Source organism: Lepisma saccharinum, chromosome 10 (genome assembly GCF_977018435.1).
Source record: "Lepisma saccharinum chromosome 10, izLepSacc3.1, whole genome shotgun sequence".
NCBI classification, from domain to species: Eukaryota; Metazoa; Arthropoda; class Insecta; order Zygentoma; family Lepismatidae; genus Lepisma; species Lepisma saccharinum.
This window is the reverse complement of record NC_139238.1, coordinates 24041825-24066170: the sequence shown is the minus strand read 5'-3', so window position 1 is coordinate 24066170 and position 24346 is coordinate 24041825. Positions and strand designations below refer to the sequence as shown.

The 24346-nt window shown below is 40.2% G+C and overlaps 2 protein-coding genes and 1 non-coding gene across 6 annotated transcripts in view; 2 read left to right on the top strand and 1 right to left on the bottom strand.

Annotated features, from left to right (window-relative positions):
* The window catches only part of LOC145993820 (uncharacterized), a 44280-nt gene extending 28599 nt beyond the window's left edge, over positions 1-15681 (top strand). Inside the window, exon 2 of the mRNA XM_083129650.1 lies at positions 12689-15681. Within this exon, the coding sequence (XP_082985776.1) occupies positions 12689-13068 (380 nt within the window). The 3' untranslated portion in view covers positions 13069-15681. The remainder of the gene's footprint in view (positions 1-12688) is intronic.
* Pi3K68D (phosphatidylinositol-4-phosphate 3-kinase catalytic subunit Pi3K68D) overlaps positions 1-24346 on the bottom strand; it is a 418322-nt gene that overhangs the window by 60640 nt on the left and 333336 nt on the right. The gene's annotated exons all lie outside the window — the stretch shown is intronic.
* On the top strand, positions 19306-19380 carry TRNAA-UGC (transfer RNA alanine (anticodon UGC)). Its single transcript has one exon. It is a non-coding gene; the product is annotated as a tRNA-Ala (tRNA).

The window sequence follows — 24346 nt, the reverse complement described above, 5'->3', positions numbered from 1 at the left end:
TAACACATACTATTATTAGGAAGAGTGAATACTATTCTGATTACTGCTGTCTACATTTGTGCAAATTATAATATTTACTAAGGAGATCAATTTAATTGAATGATCTAAAATAAAGTTACTGGTTTACAATTTTACAAACAAGTTTATCTACTAATGTGACGTGATGAATACTTTCCTGATATATTCTGTTTGCTTATATAGTATATGGATGGCTATTTTCTCCATTCTGTACCCTTACATAATTCGTAAACATCTCTACTTATTTTGGCGGATGTTAGTACGTTTGAAACTTCATTGTTGTTCCCACAGCAGACCATTTTCACCGAACCCGCTTCCTGACCCAAGTGCCGTCACCCCTATTTTGCCAATGAACACGCCCAGTTGGCGCATGCGCACTTCCGTCCATGGTCTCAGCTAAGGCAGCCAGACAGTAGTCGCTTGCCCGCTCCACGCAATCCCGTTCCTCTCACGTGCTCATTGGTGGAGCAGTCTCGCGTCACTACTTGCGCAGACTTGTTTTCGTTCGCCTGCTCCAGAGATGGTTTGGACAGAGTGTAGTTACGTTTTCCTACGAACAAAAATTCAAATCACTGTATATCATTTACAGTTACACGCTAAATGCAACCTGTGGTGGTCAAAATAAGTTTCCACGAGTTTTTCAGTTTCTATGTAGATCACCATGCAAGACGGAAGATAATTTTTTTTATTGTTTTATTTTACTTCGCTTTTCTGGCACTTTTGGCTAATCGCGAAGGTGAGAATGAATGAATGATGAGATGGATGAAGGGATAGTCACAAACATACGAGGGGCATTCCGAAAAAAAGGAACGTTTTGGTTTAAAACGCAAATGATGTGTGCAAAAAAAATTATAGTACAGAAACTACATACTGTCCTCTATTTTTCCAAATATTCAAGCACTTATCATAGCGTGATACCAGTTTGTTAATACCGTCATTGTAGTTGCTTGCCGCCAATGTATTCAACCATGTAGTGATAGCGTCAACAGCCGTAGTGGCAAAGTGCTTTCCGGAAAGAAGGAACATTCGACTGTAGCACACTCAACCTACAGAGAGACAAAGATCGATGAAGCAATTTTGGCAAACCGACGTTCCACGTTTGACGTGAATATTTTCCTGCAATTTCACAATCTCTTCTACACGAAACCGTTACAGTACACCTTCAGTGCAACAAAATCTGTGCCAGATGGATCCCTCAATTGCTGACTGAAGAGCACACTGTCACTATTACAGACTAGCAAACTCCATGTGAAGTCAATCACAGCATTTTGAAGAGAGAGAGAGTCTGATCCAACAAACGGATATGTGTCCACGAGAAGAAGGTGTTATGCAATAATAAAAAAACAGATTCTGGGAATTATTTCAAAAAAATCAGACACCTTCCAGACGGTTCAAATCCAGGAATTTAACTTTGAGCTTTGCTGAAATATTAAAACATTTGCAAGCACTGCAGAAAAAAATAATTTTTCTACAACTTTTTATTCTCATTTCAAAGAAATCTATATCTGCTACCCGTTACTAAGGTACAAAGAGAAATTCCTAGCACATCGTCCCTTCATTCTCCCCGCTCTCACCGAAAAGTACAGGTATTCACAGACAGAGAAAAAGAGGACGAAGGTGATTGCATCCGAGAATAGTTGAGAACTAAAAAGTATTCAGATACAGTATCTCCAATTTTTCCTCCAGGAATTTAATTTTAGCAGCATTTGAATCGCAAGCGAGAAAAGAAAAAGCGCACAGCGATTAAATCATACGTTTTACGCATCTCTCTGTTCGGGTACAGGGCCAATGGGAATATTGATTCACGCCATAAATGTTGCATTGGGAGATAGGCAAGGCATACTCTTTTCAATCCCACTTTATGCACAGATAGGGTAATAGGGACGGGGACTTCTTTGTTAAAGATTTCCACAGGTGAATTCAGGGAGCACAGACAGATGCTCCCCTCCTTTTGACGATTATAATTTAACAATAAATCTATATATATAAAAAGGGATGTATGTGTGTGGGTGTGTATATTTGTTTGTTCTGGCATAACTCTCCAACGCCCGGAGCAATTTCAACCAAACTTGGTACACGTATCACTTGCAATCTGGAAATAATATTTTTGGGGTAAGACACCCCTGGCACCCCTAGAGGTGGGTTGGGAAGGGGTGACATGTAAAAATAATCGAAAACCACCGATATTAAATTCCGCAAAGACAGACATAAACAGACATCCGTGACTCTATGCAATCCGCACAACGATAGTGTTTCTCGGGTTGTCTAACATTCAGGCTGCGTTGCGAATGGAATCCATACTTTTCTCGACCCACAGTCTCGATACACAAGATTCCAAGTTCGAATCCCGACCTGGTCAAGGCTATACCTTTGTGATTGACTCGTCATCAGAAATGTAAAGCAATTGTTGTTACACACTATAAACTTCTTGTATTATTTGAGGGTACAACAGCATTTTTTAAAAAATATGTTTTGAGTTTTAAGTCCACTTTATGCACAGAAAGGCTAATCGGGACTGGACTTACAGTTTAAAGAGGGATTCGAACCATTATGTGTTTCCACCGGGTATCGAACCTGGGAACCCTTTAGATTACAAGTCGACTACGTTACCACTACGCCATCGGAAGGCCCCTTTTCTGATTTGAAAGTGAATAAATGTATAAAAATACAGTTTCCGTTAAATGAAAAATTATACAATCCTCTCCATGCATTATGAAATTACAACTGATAATGTCATGGAATAATTAAATTTTGGATGAGAGAATTTTAATTTGACGCCTTTCATTATTTACTATATTGAAAGGGAATTCCCATTATGGCTAATTTTAATGCCTTTTTGCCTGTCTATCTCGGAAGATTTTAATGCCTAGATATCCAGGCTTAAGTAATTAGCCAAAAGTGGCAGGAAAAAAACTACGCAAAATAAACAGTCAAGAAGGAAAAATGGAGACAATTTCTTTCCATTAAGCTATCGTTTTTGAATGCATATAGGTTGAACTTCCAGTCGTTTCGGACACGCACTTTTTTCCCTAGCTTTGCTAATTAACATCATAAAATTTTCTTCACAATGAGTATAGCTTAGAAAATGAGGTTGAAAGCAGAGTTTTGGCGTGGCCTTGGAGATTTAAGAGGAATCCGAACCAGTTCCTTAGAAACCCAGAGCCACTACGCTAGGGGGCAGGAAAAGTAACTTCATGTAATTAGAAGTTCGATCCGAATAGAGCTGCATACAACAGGCGGTGCAACTTTTCTCATCAGATCTGTTTTCCTCAGATCTCAACTTTTCGGCAGAGATTTGCTTCCTTTCTCAACTAGTAAGGAATACACAGAGTAAGCGAAATGAACTCTTCGTGTTACCTTGTATCAACACAAAATGGTGTTTTCATACTTGCAGAAAGATTCATCAAGAAATGATATAAGTTTTTCAATTTAGTTCTTCCCAAAAGTAATAATACAGGGTGTCGTGTTTAAAATTCTCCTTTCTTTCCTTTCCCTCTTTCTTTCTTTCTCTTTTCCCTTTCTATCTCTGTCTAAAGAAAGAAGGAAAGAAAGAAGAAGGAAAGAAAGAAACAACAGGAAAGAAGGAAAGAAAGAAACAACAGGAAAGAAGGAAAGAAAGAAAGAATCAAAAGGAAAGAAAGAAGGAAAGAAACAAAAGAAGGAAAGAAAGAAACAAAAGGAAAGAAAGAAAGAAAGAAGGAAAGAAACAAAAGGAAAAAGAAAGAAAGAAAAAGGAAAGAAAGAAAAAGGAAAGAAAGAAAGAAATGGAAAGAAAGAAGGAAAGAAAGGAGAGAGAGAAGAAAGAAGTAAAGTCATAATGAAAAAGAGAGAAACGAAAGAAACCCCGTCATAAACCATGCACTAAATTTGAAATGTTTACTGGTAAATTGTAGTGATTTTTTGTTTTGGTTATAAGTTACTTTATGCACAGAAAAGCTAATCGGGACTGGACCTACAGTTTAAAGCGGCATTCGAATGACTATGCGCCTCCACCGGGTATCGAAGCCGGGACTCTTTGATTACAAGGCGACTGATGCACTAACACACTTATTAGTTTCGTACGCTAAGTCCACAAAGCATGGCCATGGAGGATTTTCACGATCTCCGCAACAGTGTATTTTCTTCTCGAAAAGAAAATACACTCAAAATCAAACAACTCCGAGTAGAAGACAGGTGTGAAATTGTACACTCAAAATCAAACAACTCCGAGTAGAAGACAGGTGTGAAATTGTACACACTATATTTATTCTTTCGTTGTATTCAGAATTAACTTCCTACTTTTTATGTTTCATTTCGAACATAACGTAGGTTTTCGATCTAATATTTGTGAAATGTGTAACGAACCTCTATATTCAAGTGAGGACAGTAATCTTAAACCAAGAGTCAGTAAAGTGTCCCTCAAGAATGTAAATATTAATTTCTATTTCAATTTTAATAATAATATCAATATGTCCCACCAGTAGCGGCATTTGGATGCCAAAACTTTGAGGCAAGGACAGTTTGCTTTTGCAGTTTACTTGGTAGACAAAGCTTAGCATTAAGAGCTATAGTGCGGGGACAAAAGTTTCAAAAAGAGAGGAAGGGACTACTGCCTCTGCCTCCACGTCCCTTAATCGCCGCCAATGTGTCCCACTTGAGTTATAACTCGGGAAAACCATAGAGGAAATTAACTACAGATAACCGTAATTCTTGTTGGGAAACCTAATGGTAAGGAATCTAGGACAATTGGGATGAAGCCAAAATCACGGACAATTGCGATGATTTTGACGGTGAAGGTCATTTTACAAATCAATGGTAGGACAATTGCAACGATCATGACATAACCTAACACACAACTAATAATGCTGTAGAAGGTTGGAACAACAAAATAAATAGGTGGCTTGGAAGACCGCATCCAAAAATTCATGATGCTCTAGCCTGCCTCAAGAGCCAAGCAGAAGACACCAACATCAAGTACATGTGGATGGAACTTAATCTAGAAGGTCAGAAAAGGAAGAAGCGTGACATTAAAAACGACGAGAGAGTTGGAAAGTGTATTCGCACATATGAGAAAACGGGTCACTTCAAAAGGTGACTGTTGGCTCTATATCATGTTCAAAAACTTGATTGAACCACATTCCCAGCCGAAAATATCAATATTTCGCATAATTCTCTTGTAAGAGGTATTGTTCGGGGTGTTAAGTCATCCTTCAATCTGATAGGAGATTTAATATGGCATCGCAATTGTCCGGCTACTGTCGAAGGCCAAGACGAAGATGGAGGGATAACGTTGAGATGGACCTAAAGGAAATCGGTAAGGATGAAAAGATTGGATCTATATTGCCCAGGATAAGGACAGATGGAAGGCTTGTGTTGCTGCAGCCTTAAACCTTCTGGTTTAAGAATGCTAGCGAGTTAGTCAGTTCTCAGAAGCCGGCTTCTGAGACTGGAATGGGTTGAAGTCTACACTCACCGAAAAAATAGGTATGCATTTCCCCCACTGTACCACGTCTCCCTACGTACTGGCGATAGCAAGGAGTTTGTTACAAAATGCAAAAGTTCATTTTACATTACGTATGGTCGTCAACTCGCGCGAATTACATTAGACAGAATGGGCATCATGGCTACAGAAGGAACTTCGCAAACTTCTAAATTGGAAATGGAAGGGCACTGCAATGTTTAACCTTTTGCCGCCCAAGGCCTTTTTCACATGTAAGCCTCGCTGTCCCGAGCCGATTTTGAGCAAAATGCAGAGTTTCAATTACATGAGTGTAGATCAGAGGCTAATTGCCCTAGAGAGATGAGATATACCGTTGTACGCGGAATGAACCAGAGATTCAGACTATATGAATTTTTTGCAAATTCGGCGTATATGTGGCGGGGGGAGGGGGCTAACTCTCAAAATTACAAAATTTCGGGAAAAAAAAATTTGTTCCCCCACCCTCACCTCAAACAAAAAGTACTTGACAGTGTCGACATGCACATGGAAATGATCGCTAACATGTAAGGAACACAAAAATATTTGCATTATCATCATATGACCAATGTAACTTGAGTTATACCCCCAAAAGGAATTGTCGGCACGCCACTGATTCAAGCTTCAAAATGCAGCGGTACCTTGAAATGACTTTAGCTCAGAGACTATTTGCCCTGGAGATATGAATGATATACCGTTGTACGCAGAATGAATCGCACATTCAGACGATATTTAATTTATGTACATTTGGCGCACATATGGAGAGGGAAAATGGGGAAATCCCCCTGATTTTTTTTTAAAATGGGGTTTCTCCCCCCCCCCCCCCGCACCCCGAAAAAGGATATGAAAAGTTCAAAATGCACATAGAAATTATCGCTGACATGTAAGGAACACAAAAATATTTGCATTATTATCATATGACCAATGTAACTTGAGTTGTATCCCCAAAAGGAATGGTCGCCACGCCACTGATTCAAGCTTCAAAATGTAGAGTTACATTGAAATGACTATAGCTCAGAAACTAAATGTCCTAGAGATATGAAAGATATACCGTTGTACGCAGAATGAATCACAGATTCAGACGATATATAATTTATGCACATTCGGCGTACATATGGAGGGGGAAAGCGGGGAAATCCCCTCAAAAATACTTTTCTTTAAAAAAAATGGTGTTTCCCCCCGCCCCCCCGAAAAAATGTCAAAATGCAAAATGTATGCAAATTTGGCGTATATATGGAGGGGGAAGGGAGAAAACCCCCAAAAATTATTTTAAAAAATTGTCACTTCACCCAAAAAATCTCCTTGCACTTGGGCACAAAACGACACCTACGCACAACATTCACGGACGAAAAGCTACAACGTAGTGAAAAATGAGCGCCAATTCTTGCAGCTGCTTGAAATTATATTTTTAGACAATGCTGGGTAACCCCTGTTGCCACTTGTGGACACTTGTGCTAAAAAAAAACAAAGGTTTCCTTCAGCGCTCTTCGAAATTCCATTCTCACAACGCAGATTCAACAACCAGTCTTCCCCCTTCCCCTCTCCCACCCCCTGCTTGCGCCCTCACGGAAAACTTACATTTTGACATCGGATACTGATAAACAAGCTTCCTCCGAATGCACTTAGCAGGAGGGAGTGAAAAGCATTGCTTTAGAACAACAAAGCCGGTCTTCCTTTGTCGGCAAAAATTTGACGTTGAAAAGAGCCGCAAAAGAGAAGTACCTTTTCCCGCCTTTTCCCCTCCCATTTTCATGGACAAAAAAAAAAAATGAAAAAAAAAACATTTCTGTTAAATACATATGTTAGGAACAATATAAAAAAATAAAATCGAAATTCTAGCCAAAAATAGAAAAGTTATAACGTAAAAACTACGAACTTGACACAGCGTCTCGATCGAGACGCTTGGGCGGAAAAGGCTAAATCATTATTCGAGATGTCACTACGAATTTCCTGCATGAGGCTCAACCACGTGACTTTTCGTGTCTGCTCGATACTCGGCAAGCAATATTAACAAAATGACTGGTTGGTTCTTGTTTTTGTTTAACACCATAAACACCACTGACTCTTTGATTAAGCAACATGTTCTTGTTCCTAAGTGAGAACAAAAGAGAGAACTATTTACCACCGGACACTTCACAAATTAAGAAAAAATGCAGGCATAAGGAAAATGAAATACCGTAATGTTCAATGTCTGAAGCTCGAGTTGAGAGATGACATTTTTAATTTTAAACAACTTTTATAAGAAACTGGGAAAACTAGTTTCCATCATTCACAAAACAACCTATTTTGTAACAGTTAATTACCTAACCTGACCCAACCTAACTTCGGACTCTTGGAGACGTTTCCGTCAATGAACGAAATCCTGGATTTGCTCTTCACCATTATCATATCTAGGGTGTTTGGGAAAAAGCACTTACGTCAAAAAATGTAATTTTACAGCATAGCTTATACATATTGGATCATCACTATTTAGAATCTTTAAACATGCCCAACATAAAATTATACATATATTTTCATTAATTGATTCAGTGGGACTTAGATGAAAGCAAGAGAAAACCGCAGTTTGTGACTTGTGCGCTTTTCCCGAACATCATAGATATAAGGAATTGTGTATACAAGGCACGTCCAGAAAGTAAGTTCCGTTTCAATTTATCTCCGCTGCAGCGCTGCGATCGCAGTTCCGCACATGCGCGGTAGACGCTCTGTATCAAGGAGAAGAAACGTGAGCCATTTGGAGATCGCAGTCAGTCACGTACGCTTTGTTGTGCTTCTTTACAATGTCGGTGTTGATTGAAAATCCCGCCGCTTGTGAAATCAGATCTGTGATTCGTTTTCTGAATGCGAGGAAAGTGAAACCAAGTGAAATTTATCGGCAAATTTGCGATGTTTACGGACCAAATGCGATGAGTGATTCAATGGTGAGAAGATGAGTCCGACAGTTCAATGACGGACGTAGTGATGTGCACGATGAAGAACGAAGTGGGCGTCCATCTTTGGTTACAGAAGAACTGGTTCACGCGATTGATGACAAGATCCAGGAAAACCGAAGGTTTACAATTAGTGCTCTAGTTATGTAATTTCCCCAAATTTCACGATCACTAATGCATGAAATTGTTACCGAAAAACTGAAATTTCGTAAACTTTGCTCACGTTGGGTACCAAAGATTGCTGTCAAAAGGTGTTGTTTTTCTTCACGACAACGCCAGACCACACACTGCAAATGTGACGAAAAACCTCCTACAGGGATTTGGCTGGGACGTGTTTGACCATCCTCCGTACAGCCCTGACCTCGCTCCTAGCGACTTTCATCTGTTCTTACATCTCAAGTCTTTCCTTAGCGGTCAACACTTCCAACAATGACGACGAGCTGAAAGAAACTGTTTCCAACTGGTTGAAGACACAGGCGGCAAATTTCTATGAAGAAGGTATACAAAAACTTGTGCCACGCTATGACAAATGCCTGCAAAATTTCGGCAGTTATGTGGAAAAGTAGTTTAAGAGTTGTAGAATTTTGTGCAATAAATAACTTTTCTGTATCTGTACACAATTTAATTTTATTACCAAACGGAACTTACTTTCTGGACGTGCCTTGTATTCGGATGTTTTTGCGAACTGTGTACTAAACTGAGTGCAAGAAGTCGCTATCATATTTATATATTCACAAATCTAGGAAACCTAAAGAGATTTCCTAGGAATGTGCATTGTTAACTGACTCCCTCATCGAACACGTGATTAAAACAGGTTGATTGATTGGATTAGGTTAATTTACGTCTATTTTCTGCCACTCCTGGGTAATCACGACGATGACGATGAGTGATGAAATTCATGAAGAGACACTCGCAAAGAAGACCCGTGCCCAAGCCGGGATTCGAACCGGGGAACCCTGGCATTGCAGCCCGCTGTACAAACCACTCCGCCACGGAGATCGGCAATTAAATCACGTGAAGACCAAATTAAAATAAAATGGTGGCAAACTGTCCGTACCCATAAATAAATATACGTATATCAGAATATATAGGGTGATTCAAAGGTGTCTTCACATTTTAATCAAAAAGCATTTTATTGACAGTACTGCTGAAAAGTACTCTAGAATAGAAGACAAACTCAGTATATTTCAATGCGGTGGTCCTGTAAGTCTAGGCATAACACCCACATCTCTTTTGTAGTTCGGAATACATGCTCTAACATAGCTGGCGTGATCTCCCCTGTTGCAGAAGCTATTTGCTATGTCACTTCCTCTATAGTTCATCTTTACTTGGTACACCCTAGACTTAATAAACCCCCAGAGCGAAAAGTCTAGGGGAGTCAGGTGTGAGAGCGAGCCGCCCAAAGTCTTGGTGAGCAATGGCCGATCTACCTATCGGAGAAGGTGTCAGCGAGGTAGTTAAGAACGATTCTGGTGCAATGGGGTGGTGCACCATTTTGCTGGAAAACAGTGTATTTTATCTCATCCTGAAAACCATTCAGTAGCGATATAAGGAAAATGTCAAGATACTTTTGAATCACCCTGTATATGAATGTATAAATTTTACAGTAGTTAAATTATTAAAATCCAAAGTTTTCCCAAATGAGAAGAAAATTTACCCTCAGTAGGCAGTCTGCATTTAAATTTAATATCTCTCCAATAAAGTCCTCATTCTCTAGCAAAGAAAAATGAGCTACAATACACAGTGTATATTGGTCGAAATATTACTCTGTCACATTGCATGCAACAGTGTATACGAACGAGTGCTGACGTAGGATTTCAGCTGCAAAGATCTGGTCCACCTGGCCTTCGACGAGAAGTACCAAGGTCGAATTGTGAGGCACAGGCAGCTAGCTCATAATCTATGTTACACAAACACAGTGAAGTTCCAGTGTGGGAAGTGGAGCTTTCACTGTCACTTAGAGGACATACCTCAAGTGGACAACACGCCTTGCTTTCAAGTTCATGTAAGTTTACTTATTGGTAGAACAAAAAGGTGTGGAATGCGGATCAAGTAAAAAAAATGGAAGGTTTCAAGCTGTTAACACGTTGAACAAAGAAACCAGAAAAAACAAAAGGAAACAACATACTTGAAAAAACAAATGACTATGTATTGCAAATTATCTGAACAATAGAGAAACGTCAAGCACCAGATTGCGTCTGCATTCATAATGGAGCCGAAGCAGTGATTGCGAAAAAATCGTCTGCTGAATTAACAACCCACAAATTTTCTCGCTTCAAAGGAAATTTAGACAATATTCTTTTTTACAAAAGGCTGTAGATATACTTAATATTCATAATTTGTATTTTTATCATTTTATTCATACTTTTTTTTGTGCAAGGGGTGATCCTGTCTGAAGACACCTAAATGTCAAAACTATCTTCCAGGTAGTACACGATGGACTGCAGTTTGCAGTCTAGCGAGGTTCTGGCGTCTCGACTCTCAGCCAGTGTGGGCTCATGTTGTGTTGTCTCTATATGTTTGACTGTCCCGTCACCCATCTCATCTTACCACCTTCTCGATTAGCCAAAGGGGAAGAAAAACGACGTAAAATATACTAAATCAAACATGGGCGTCAATATATATGAACGTCGAACCGACCCCCTTGTATTTGACATTGTTCATTCCAAGTTACAAAAATGGAGAAAGCTCTTATTTTTATCGCCAATGACAAAAATAACGTTCAGTTAGAGTATTAGAACAAAATATCTAACGTACAAACCACATAAAATAGAGATTTATGTGAGAGGTTAAATAACATACTTTCTGACTGACATAGTTCAAGCCTCTGCTTGAACGAGGCATGTACAGTCACGGACACTGTCGGCTTGTACGATTCCATTAAAAGTCAATGTATTCATTACAAGCCGGCAGTGTCCGTGACTGTACAAGTTTAAAAAAAATTAAATAACAATCCATTGGATGTAGTGGGTCGAGAAGAAGCCTCACCCAATGTTAAAATAATAATAATAATTCAGAATGAGGAACCGCAGTGGTCTAGTCGGTAAGGTGTCTGACTGCCGCGTGGGAGACTAACAGTTCGATTCCCGGGCTGACTGATCTAAGGTTGGAATTCTTCAGACTCTGGAATCTCACTAAACCTCTAATAAATGGGTACCTGGGAGCAACCCTAAGAGGTAAAGGCAGCCGGATCGTGGTGCTGAACACATCCGAAAATGGCCCAGGTCAAGAATGTGTAGGGGAGCTTCACTTTACCTATCACCTAATTCGCAACGAAATGGGTTTACTTGTATTCCTTTACAATACATATTTTATAATTATTATTACTATATGTACTATTGAAGTTTTATCAATGACCTGACAAAACGTTCTGGCGACGCTCACGTTAACAATCTGCAATTCTTACTTTTAATGTTTACAACATTTATACGATAAATACACTAAATCCATTGGGCATTTTGCTTGTATTTCAAAGAAGAAACAATCAATAGAAATAATACAGAACAGGATTATTATATTTTTATAATATAAATTTAGACTTTTTAAGTAATATTACGAGTACGACAACATATAGAAACATTTCAAATTACACAGAATTGAAGTTAGAAGTGAAACACGTAAAATATCTTATTTGGAGAGTATTTTAAAAGGAAGAGGTACCTAAACTACTTCGATTTTTTAAAGGTGAATTTCCGCAATCTTTGGGAGAATAGTGTACTATTGTTACCGGACCTGAAGCATAAAAACAATGTGTTTCTACTTTTCTTATTAATACTTACAATTTACATATACCAAGGTTAAATGTTCAATATATATTTTTGCGAAAATTTAAAATCGCCATATCTCAGTTCCTAATTGAGCTAGGAGGATGGTTGATAGCTCGTTGGACTCTGAATGAAGCTCTCTTTCTGATTCTACAATACAAAATGGGGGTTTCCATTTAAAATATCATAGTTGCCCCCCGCCCCACCGCCAAGGGGTGGCTTTCTTTCACTTATTAAACACGTATTTTTTAGTTTTCCGATGCGATGTATATTTCTCACGGTATGTGACCGTTCCGGGACTTTTGGACCACCCGGTATCTAATTACATTTATGTTTGTTTATGTTCAGTTGTAAACTATTTTAATCATGTGTTACTTACTACATGTCTTATAAAATGTCTTGTGTCTTCATAACTTGCAATTCCATGTAACGTATTCATGTAAAACTGCTGTAATCATATTGACAGCAGTATAAACATCTATAATAATAATAATAACAACAACATATTATTTGTCCTCTTCCAGACGAAGTTCCTCCCTTGCTGCTATTCGTCGTTGCGGTGATCGTGCTGGCCGTTCTAGCAGTAAGTGCCTGTGCCTGCTGCAGGGCCATCAACAAGAAGCCGTCGGACGAGCCGATGACGGACGACGCCGCCTTGGCCCATGGGTTCCTCCCGCTACGGACCGGCCCCAGGGCGATCATGTCCAGGGACTCAATCTACACGATCCAGCCCAGCGCGAGCATCGACGCGCTGCAGGCGCGGATGTCGGGAAAGAGTTACCAGCATCATCTCCCGACGGTGCCGGAACACGACCATCCTCCCTCGTACAACGACATATTCGAGCGAAAGCTCTTCGGAAACGATGCTCAGAAACATACGACTGCCAAGGAGCCAGTGTCCTAATTCCAAGTGGTTGTGATAAAAGGTTTATGTTGCAATGAAAGTGTTTGTGCAAGTGGTATCTCACGTTGGGAATAGAATGTGTGTGAAACTGTGTGATCGTCCTTCGTTCGGTCAAACTCGTATAAGAAGAATGGCATTGATTCAAATGCTTTAACGCTAAACCAAACTGATGTCAGTTGCCTTTTAAGTGAGCTTTCAGACCCAAGCGACAAGGGCCCCTTCAGTCTATGGCAGGTTTCAGACCCAAGTCACACATGCCGCTGGGAAACGAGCCAATCAACAGCAACGTTTCACACCGTAGCGGCATGAAAGGCCGCACAACCGCGTTCGATTGGTGAAACTCTCAAGCGACACGTGTCGCCTGTCGCTTCGGTGTGAATTCTCCCTAAGGCAGGTTTCACCCCGAAGCGACTCACGACACATACAAGAAGCTTGGTAAAATTCTCAAGTGACACGTGTCGCGTTATGCTTCGGTGTCAAATCTCCCCGAAGCAAAACAGTCACCGCACATGCGCGAAGAACAGGCCGAAGCGACATGATGCACGATATTGAGAAAAACCCCAAGTCTGAGCGACACATGCAGCTTGTGTCGCTTCGGTTCAAAAGGTTGCATTGCTTATGGAGGATCGGATCCAATAGACACGTGCCGCTTGTCGCTTCGGTCTGAAAGCTCCCTGAGGGAGGTTTCAGATTGAAGGGACACGCATCAGCGACACGGAGTTTCGCACCTAAGTGACAAGCAACACGAGCCCCTTCAGTACATAAACAACTATTCATCGCCCATGCGCTATCAACATACCAAGGCGACACGATGCAGGATATTGAGAAAACGACCCAGTCTGAGCGACAAGACACACGTGCAGATTGTTGTGTCGTTGAGGTCGGGAAGATTTCATTCATTTCTGAGACAAATGTGGCTTGTCACCTGTTACTTCGATCTGAAAGGTCCCTGAAACGAAATGTTTTCACTCAGAAAACAGCATGTGTGGATGTGACTTTCGTTAAGTGTTAGTGCAATGTAGATAGTAAGTGTGCCGTAATGTGAGTTTTGGATCTGAAAGTGCGAGAAATTTTTATTATTACATGATAATGATTTATATTTCAAAATAAAAGTTTATAAACTAAGCTAAAGATTTATTACTGGGACATGTGAACCAGTGGCGTGCCTATGAATTCCATAATAGATGGCATATTACCTTCAGAAGGGGCACCATTTTTTCTCTTCTTAAACAGCTAGTCCTATATTTCACCATATATTTTCATGGATCCGACAATGTTTCTGTACCGTCAACGCATCTTGTAATTATTTTGCTTATTTCGTGCCGTTTTTCTACCTAATAAACACATTTGAGCTTGTCACGAACAATAAGGTCACCAGAAAAAAATGTCTGGAGAGGCGGAATATACAGCGTGTTCCGCTTGGACTTAGAGGGATCGAGAAATAAATGCTCACTGTTTAAAAACAGAGGAAGATATTGTTATGATTTTGATTTTACAAGATACAGAAACTCTCACGAGTTTGTATACCAATAGTGAATACGCCTGGCACTATTCAGTAGAACAACAGACACGCGACGCGACGGTAAGAATGTGGACTGTTTACATGTTTGCAAGGCGCACACATCGAGTTGCATTCATCATTTGCCTGAACTCCGAGAGTTTTTACACCATTATTTACACTTCAAATTAACAATATTTCTCGATTCCTCTAAGTGGAACAACCTGTATTGTTGAGGCACTTAAATATACAACGAAAGTGTAAAGGACCATACTCCGGTGTTCTTTGACGAAGTTCCCGGGTTGGGCGTGGACATTCGTGGAATTTCGTGTAGGATATTATCAGGGCTTAGTTGAATTTGTGGTCGCGACACTATAGTGAGACAAGAGTGAATCATTGGTGACGCTAAGGTCCTGCCAAGAAGGTGGCGCGCGATTAATTAGGAACCCAGGTGCCTCTTCCCGCACTCCAGTATTGGGTACATAATAATTTGTTATAAGTATGCAACAACATCAATTGTAAACAGGGTGGCCCACGAAAAACCGAACCGCCTCGTACAATTTATGATTCACTTCACTGTCACCATGAGTTACAATGTGAACACTGCCGTGTACATGAACATCTTGGGAGCAATTTTTCAAGCGGTTAACTGATCACGAGCGTTCCTTCGCCCAGTTCATGACGTATTCACAGCAGAACGCACCGCGTGCAAGGGGTTATGGCCTCCGCGAACACCAGACTTAACGGTACGTGACTTTTGCCTGCGAGATTACCTCAAGGGCAGGGTTTATGAAAGTAATCCACGGACTAGCCGAACTTAAATTCACGCAGAAGGTGTTTCAGAACAACATTATACGGCTCGACGTTGCACAGAGGTTGGCTGAAACCACTTTCAGGAGCTAATGTAACGGGAACATAGCCTAAGTGATTTTTCCATTTCATATGTTACAAAACAAGTGGGGAAAGACATCGAGAGCTGGTTCGGTTTTTCGTACCGTGTTAATATCATATGCATGTTCCGCATTAACTTTTTGACCTTTTGGGGAAACTTCGAAACTGAAGATGGATTTTCATAAGAAGGGGAATGTCTTGGTAATTTCTTTATGGGTATAGATGATGACGAATATTGATTTCTTTTGTGTATACTATGTGTGTTGATTTATCTAATAAAGTATATTTTATACGTAAAAGTTGTAGGAAGAACATTGTTGTAATATAGCAACTTAACTGATAAAAACTTAATAGATAAAAATTTTGACTAAAATAAATGTCTGATGAAGGGAAGGTGTGTTCTCCTGAAGCGTCACAACGAAAAACTGTGTTTTTATACTTGTAATAACCGTAGACTACAAGAGAAATAGTTCTACAATGCAAGCAATGCGTACATAAAAGAGAAAAATATTATTTTAAGTCAAAAATTTGCCGAAGTTTACTTGAAGGCCACTTTCTGCTCAGGTAGTCTACTCAGGTATGGAACAACAGCTTAAAGTGGAATCCGATCCACTGTGCAATGTGCCTCCAGCCAGGCCCGTAGCGACGGATACACTATGGGGCTGAAGTCTAGGGCGCCATTCAAACCATTCTTTTCTTATTGCAACAAATAAATATTTTATAAATTTCACTTAAAATAATGCGTAATTCATAGTTTATAATGATTTTTTTTTAAGCACAGATGAATGATTTGAAATTTAACTTCTTTCTTCTTTTACTTGTAGGCTTACATTCCGTTAACTCTGCTGGAATTTTGTTTCCCAAAGTACTTTGTCTGTGGTGGTATTAAGAGTAAGCTTTTAAAGATGTCTTTCAGACACTAAGACATAACTGAAATATTCTCAAATATGCTAAACTTTTTTTTAAAAAATCAGGAATGGAAACTACGAATCTTTAAACACAATCTATATTTTTTTAACGAGTTTTTCTTCTTATCCTCAGTTCAAAACTTGCAGGCTGTAAATATCACAAACCATTTTATAAAAAAACATTGAACGCAAATTATTAACAAAAAAAATTGCCGGTGCTTCGTAGTGGGGGGGGGGGGATTGAGACCGGAGCCCCTTAATTACGAGGCGATAGCGGTACGACTACAATCGGTGAGGCCCGAAAGCTGCAGCTGTTCACGACGTTATATAGGAAAAGTCAGTCAAGTGCTACTCAATAATTTCTATCAAGATAATTTTATGTATCTTCTCTCTGCCCGCACGAAAACATTCTACCGTCGCTATATACATGTTGACATCATGAATAAGGTCCTAAATTATTGGTTGAAGTTATTCATGCGACGAAAGTTGGTCCTCGCCCCACCAGTCAATATGCAAGACTCGCTCCTTACTACAATGACTGAATGAGTTAAAGTTTCTGGGTACCTCTGCACATATGGCTATATTGCACCCTTCAAAGTATACGAGGATACATTCCCTTACCTCAAAGGGGGTGTAGAAGCTCCTTGAGAAAGGTTGTACAGGGGCCTGCAGAGGATATACACAACACGTTAAAAAGGAAGGCGACACTAAAAATCTTCCTCACAGACAGTGTTTCTCAAAGAGCTAAATGTTGCTAAAACACTGCCATAATGGATGACAAGGAGTCTGGAAGATGAAAAGACCAGATAGAGGAATTTACTATACTCTGGGGTGATACAGAAGACACCAGCAAACTTGAATCTAACTTTATGCAAATCCCTTCCTTTATTTCCTATTCTAGCAAAGTTCATAAACCCAAGTTCCACTCGGTTTGAAGACCTTCACTGCAAATAGGTTTGAGAACAGTCTTGAGTTTCAGCAGGTGACGTCGGAATCTTTGAAGCGATCTCGCAAGTGTTTTCTGAAGCATAAAATTAGGTTGCAACCAATGGATGCCACAAGAGCACTCTCAAATTTCTGCTGAACCAAATGTGAAAGGAAGAACTAAGCGTGCAATCAAATCAGTAAGAAGAGAGACTATACCCTATCCCAGCTAACTGTGGAGCAAGGCTGAGCATAGCGTCAGAGAAGCGAGAGAAATCTATTGGCCAGAGAGAAGCAGTAGACACTGATGGGAAGGCTGGTAACTTCAGTCGCTTTCCCCCTCTCCACGCAATTCCGTTCCTCTTCATTGGTGGAGCCGTCTCGCGTCACTGCTTGCGCAGACTTGTTTTCGTTTGACTGCTCCACAGTTAGCTGGGACGGAGTTTAGAGAGATCATTTAATTACGACGGCACAATAAGAGGGTTGAATGGATACAACCGATTATCTTAACTAACTCTCTAGCCTTCTTAAACCCGAAGGTTCATGGCTGCAGCAACACAAACCATCTGTCTTTATCCTGGGCAAGATCAATTCAATCTTTTCCATCCTTACCGATTTCCTTTAGGTCCATCTCAACGTTATCCCTCCATCTTCATCTTGGCCTTCCTACAGATCTCTTACCATCAGGTTTCCCAACAAGAATCCTGTAAACTCTTCTTTCCTCTCCCATTCGTGCCTGCACACCTAAGTGTCTCCATTTAATTTTTCTAATAATATCTGAACATGAATACAAATTATCTTGATTACCGATTATCTCACGGGTTCCCGCTTGCTACAGCAAAACTCGGACTTTTTCAAGTATTTTGAGTCACGATTTTAATCTTATCTCAGTAGTTGTAAATTTAGGATAGGCCTGTTCAAATCATATGAACCAATACTGCAACAACTTAATTCGGTTCTCCATTAGGCCATCTTGGTATATATAACAACACATCTTCTGCACATATAACCCGAAACGTGTCAATTGACACACGACTCCAACAACACATTAACGTGCATAAACTGCAAATGATGAACTTCGTCAAAATACACAAAGAAATGCAGAAAAGGGTATCAGATACTGCTCCGTATGATGCAATAAAATGCATCAATTGGGAAGATCAGACACGAATTGAACTAAAGATAAATGGAATAGATGTACCATAACTGTAAATGGAATATTATTCGAAATCCAATCCTATTTCTGAGAGTCCTGGATATCTTATCACGGTAAGGTTATATGATGTGTGCCTGAGGACACACACAAGTTGACGACAGGTACCTTAGGCTAAGCATATCTTTATTATTACTTAACCAAGAACTGTTTCCGAGGATAAAATATCTTTACTTATTAAAGGCTGAGGCTGTAAACGGGGCACTCACCACACTCAAGGACAAGCACAGGACAACGCGACTCCACAGAGGATTATCCTAGCAGTGGATCCAGGCTTTGGAGTTAGCACTGTCAGGCAACAAGTCTACGTTTTTTTTCTGCAGGATAGTAAAAAGAGGAATTTCTCTCCTTTGATAGTGACATATGGAATGCTCGCATTTTTGTATAGATGCTGAGTCACTTGGAGTAATCCCATCAAATTCCATTAACGCAAATGCTAGATTAGTTATTGGTCATAACCGCAAAGGGTATACACCCTAACAGATACTGACGTGCGGTGAACTCGGCACTTACGGTAGCAACTGATCATAAGCAAATCTTTGAAGTATCGCGTATCCCCTCCTCCCCAGACCACACAAATGCATAGCTCAGTTCCTCCATCCGTGTCGTTCAGCAATCTATATCAATGGAAGTGATAAAACCTGAATTTCATTCATCTGATCATGTATGAAGTTCCACTTCAAAACTTAGTCGGGAATTGCATCTAACGTTATAGCAGATAGTATAAAATATCAGTCCTTGCGAACACTGTACTATACGTGGAACCACTAGCAAAAAACCTGCGCAGACCCGTGACTCCTGTGGCCTCCCCCATGGCGCAGTGGTAGCGTCATTGCCTTGCAATGAAGGGGTCCCGGGTTCGATTCCCGGTGGAGGCACAAGTGGTTCGGACCCCACTTTAAACTGTAGGTCCAGTCCCGATTAGCCTTACTGCGCATAAAGTGGACTTAAAACACCAAATCAAAATCAAACCGTGACTCCTGTGCACCGTACTTCCGCGTGGAGGGGAGAGGCAGAGTGGAGCATGCTTTCTTATGGCCCGAGCTGAACGGAGGAAGGGAAAGGTGCGCGGAGACTTTTCGTCGAAGGTTCTTTTCCTTGTGATCGATCTATACCGTTTCGCGTTGAGTAATTTAACATTACATATTACAAAGATGTATTGGCAACAATAATGTAAACAATGCGTGGTAATCACAAACATATAAATATATTTTTACACTTGCTATAACACACTGCTCCAACTATTTGTTATAATATAGGTGCACCCAGGATTTTCAAACAAACGAAAAATATGAAAAGTAATAATAATAAAAAAACTGGGGTACTTCTTATTCTCAAGTTCTTATTAACACAAGATGCATGAAAACTGACAGAGAAAAAAATGACAGGAGGACAACACGTTTCACTGGTCTATGCCCGTTTCGCCTTTCCCCTTATCAGCACGGTTGATCTCCAGTGGTCAATTTAAGGCGAAATGGAAGGTCCCTTTTCGCCTTAAAACCACAGAGATGGAAATAATACACAGAAGGGATATTCCAGAGACGACTTTTGCCGATTAATTAAACACCAAGTAGAATCAAATATAAATACGAATATAAGCTTTCTAATTCTTGAAGCTTTCCTGGCGGCGAATATTGAAGAGGTTTTCTCGAGCAATCAGCAATGAAGTCACTTCATTCCCTGAAGATGAGAGTGACGTTAGCTCTCGAAAGCTTGGAAGCCTTTCCGGAAATCACCTGGCTGATTGCCCGAGAAAACCTCTTCAATAAGCTTTCTTATCAAATCAGTTACACACTCATACTAAACATTTGGTAAATGACACGCATATGGAAATGTAAAACACTGCTGCCCCGCACAGGAATGCACATGTGTGTATTCACAGGTGGAAGAAGGGGAAGACATATTTATTCCCCAAAAACTTCAATGAACTACTTCTTGTAAACATTCTCGATGGATATGTTTAGAAACGAAAATGTCCTTAACGTGAATTATTTCCGGTTTTGAGGCGAAAGGAGACTTCCACTGGAGATCAACCAGTTTCTGTGTGTTGATAAAGCATAAGGCTAAACGGGAAAACACGCGCGTTTCACGGAATTTGCTGATGCACATTTCGGAAAGCAGTGAGTGACAGTACACTCGGCACTTTCATCAAACGCATTCCACCACGGCATTGGCAATGAAGGTCATTAACATGTCCCTCGTGACAGCATTATTCATTACGTCATGCAGTGGCGATAATAGGCGAACAAGAACTGTAAACAAGTGTGCACATAGGAGATCGACATTGCCAAGGTCGGCGTGGTTTCTTCGCAGAGGACAGGATATCCGCAATGTGATCATGCGAGCGAAACTTGAAAGGACGTGCTCGCTAGTTAATGACAGATGACAATGAAGCGCCTTCAATTTTATAGACGGGCAGAACGTCTAATGATATACCATGATCTGCAAGGTCTTCTCACAACTACAATAATTAGCATACAGCGAAAGTATCAATAGGAGACACAGGTAAAGGTAAGCAAAAGTTCCCCGTACATGCAGCACCATGCCATGAAGGCACATTTAGTGGATGTGGGGGTAGGGCGCCACATATTCTCGATCTCTGCCATTTTGGAGGTGATGTGATCAGCATCACGCTCCGGTCGCCTTTTCCCCCATGGTACCCATTGATTTGAGGTTGAGTGAGCCGCTTTATGCTGGAACAAGGTCAGAAAAATTACGACCAACCCCGGGAATCGAATCCGGGTCTTCTCCGTGGCAGTCAGACGCGCGCGCACACAAACACACACACTGCTTTGCTCCACCCACTCGCTTTCTGCCCTTCTTTACAGTTATGTGCGGCCTTTCTCCACACATTCCTGAGACAGAGGTCAAACTTGAATTGAACGTAAAAAAATGTAGGAATGGTGGGTTAAGCTAACCGACACCTGCCGAGCTAACCGTACATTGAAAAACAGAAATGTTTCAGTTACGTACCAACTTGAACCTTAATCGTACATTGAAATACTGACCCTTAATATATTGTTATATTTGCACCGTTGAAACTGTAAGGAAGAGGTGTTTCATAGTGAGCTTATGTGAGTAATAATCACTTATTTACTCTTAAGTCTTTTTACTTTTGCTATTTATTCCATCTGATGACGATATCACTACACGGCAGAAGATTATTAGGCAATGAGTTTATTAAATGTTCACAGAAATCAGCCAAATCTCGTCCTTGTGGCTGATCCATTGGCAGCTGAATGGGCGAATTTTGTAACAAATTACTCTCCATTCGAAAAACCTCTTGGATATTTCAAAATATGAAAAATTACATACGCCTAGAATTATTTCTAGAGCATTGACGTGAAATTTCATGTAGTTCGCTTTCACTGTTATCTAGATCATAGGCGTAGCTACGGGGTGTGCCGGGTGTGCCTAGGCACACCCTAATGGGCTGCTTTATCGAAGAGAATTTAAAGACAAATATTTAAATAAGAGAGAAAATAAGCGGCAGTTTGTAAGAAGTTGAAAATGTAATTACTTGGTACAAACGTGTGCATTATCGCTGATGAAACGAGTGTCTAAAGATTTTCGATTTTTTTATGTCATTGGAGAAAGAAGATATTTACTGCATTCTACTCTGTACTACAGCGCTTTTCTTCTATACCTGTCACAAGCTGCACGTGTGAGAGAGAGCTTTCTCCAGCTTACCCAAGTTAAAACTAAATTAAGAGCAACTCAGAAGCAGGATAGATTGGAAGCCCTGCTCTTACTATTTGTGGAACAGGAAAAAGCTTCGTCTATTGATGTAAATGAAGTTATTGAGTTTAAGAATATTGTACCTTTTGACAGACGTTGTTATAGATGACGTGTATTTTGATGTATCTGTTTGTAACATTTATGAACATTTTGTGTGTGTGTGTAATTTCTATGCAATTTGATTTTTTTCTACTACATATATTCAGAAATTTTCAACACTGTCATTTAGTGAATTTATATTCCTTTACAAACATCAGTGCAGTTAAAGAGCCAAGTGATTGTGTTGCAAAATATTCTATTATAAAGGCACAAGACCTCATTTTTTTTTCTTTGTGCACACCCAAATATAAAGTTCTAGCTACGCCTATGATCTAGATACTATCAATTGTTTAATAGACTTACGTAATCGCGAAACTATTGATAATATCTAGATAACAGTAAAAGCAAACTACATAAGGACAATATCCAATAGTCCCTATGCGCACAACGCGTAATACAAGCATCTTGGATACCAACAAAAGCAGATTAGCAACATCACACACATTACAACCACGTTCCAGCCAAGTTTACACACAATATATGCGTATGTGTTGGTGGGACCCATGACATACATCATACATCGGACACATGACCATTATAATGTGGGACTTGTGTGCTGCCCATAAGTGTTTGTGATTGTTCCTTCATACATTTCATCTTAACATTCATCCTCATCCTCGCAATTAGCCAAAGTGGCATAAAAGCGAAGTAAAATACAAGTAAATTATCTCAATCAATCAAGTCACACATGGCTGTGATACGACATCACTTGCCATCAATACACATAAATTTTTCTGGAAATGTATCAAGTTCAAAGAACATCAGTTTAAGTTCCCCAACAGCAGATATTTCTAAGGCAATTTCAGCAGGGTTTAATTTGCTGAGCAGTTTTGAAGGTTGTGGAAGGAAACCATGCGAGTTTCCGGTTTCACCGTTATTGTGTTGCGTATCCGCTTCGCAAAACAAACAACTTTATTCATACGATGAATTTATATGGGTTAGTTTACGGGGAAGAATGGCACATGTGCTGTGTAGAACTGAGGCTACCAAGATATATGGCCTATATATAAGCAAATAAGACTGAAAATCGTACCAAAACCTTTGTTAACGTTGCCAGTTGTGCGTAGTCTTTTCATTAACTGCTCCCAGTGAGAAATAATGATGGCAATGACGCAAGTGATTCGGCCACGTCATCAGCAATTACTAAGTGGGGACCTGAAGGGGCAGATGGGGGGACTAGGAAATTTTGGGTGAACAGAAGAGTACTTATCCCAGATTTCAAGGATAAATTGTTATTTTTGGCATACTTGTTACCAGTGATGGCACTAAAGATTTATTTTTGGAACGATCGCCTCTATGGTAAATCGATTTGATTCTTGCTATTTGGCGTTGCTTTTATGCCACCTTTGGCTAATTACGACGAAGACTGATGATATGGTGAAACTGAAAGGACACTCGCAAAGAACAGTGAATGCCAGGCCGGGATTCGAACTCGGAACAGATATCTCGTAGCGCGCGCAACTACTCCGCCACGGAGTGGTGATATATTGAAAAGCTGACGTGGTCCGAACTAAACGTGTAGCCCCAACTTTCATGTGATCACTAGACATGTAAGGAAGCAATCTATAGAGGCAGCTCATCATGGCAGCTGAGTAATTCATAACGGCAAGCTATCACCACCAAATTCGTATTCACTACTTCGGAAACTGAAGGGAAACAATATAAAAATATAAAGCTACACTCTGTGTATCTCGTTGTGCAACGGCAGTTCGGAGCGCCGTGACATGTGGGCAGAATCTCTCCGAAAAAATAACACAAAGTTCTAGACTGTGGTTCGGGGTACCGCGTTTAGAAGCGACATAGTGGGCAACGAGGTAAACTATCGCGTAATAAAAACAATTTCATCTGGACAGAATATCTATCTTTCAAGCAAGGTACTTACGGACTGCAGACCACCCAACAGACTCAATATGGTTGTACTCACCTGAAAAGAGAGAAAGTTCGTATTTAATTTTTGTACAGAAAACAACCATCACTGAGAAGCCTGACGTGGCTACACACTAACTT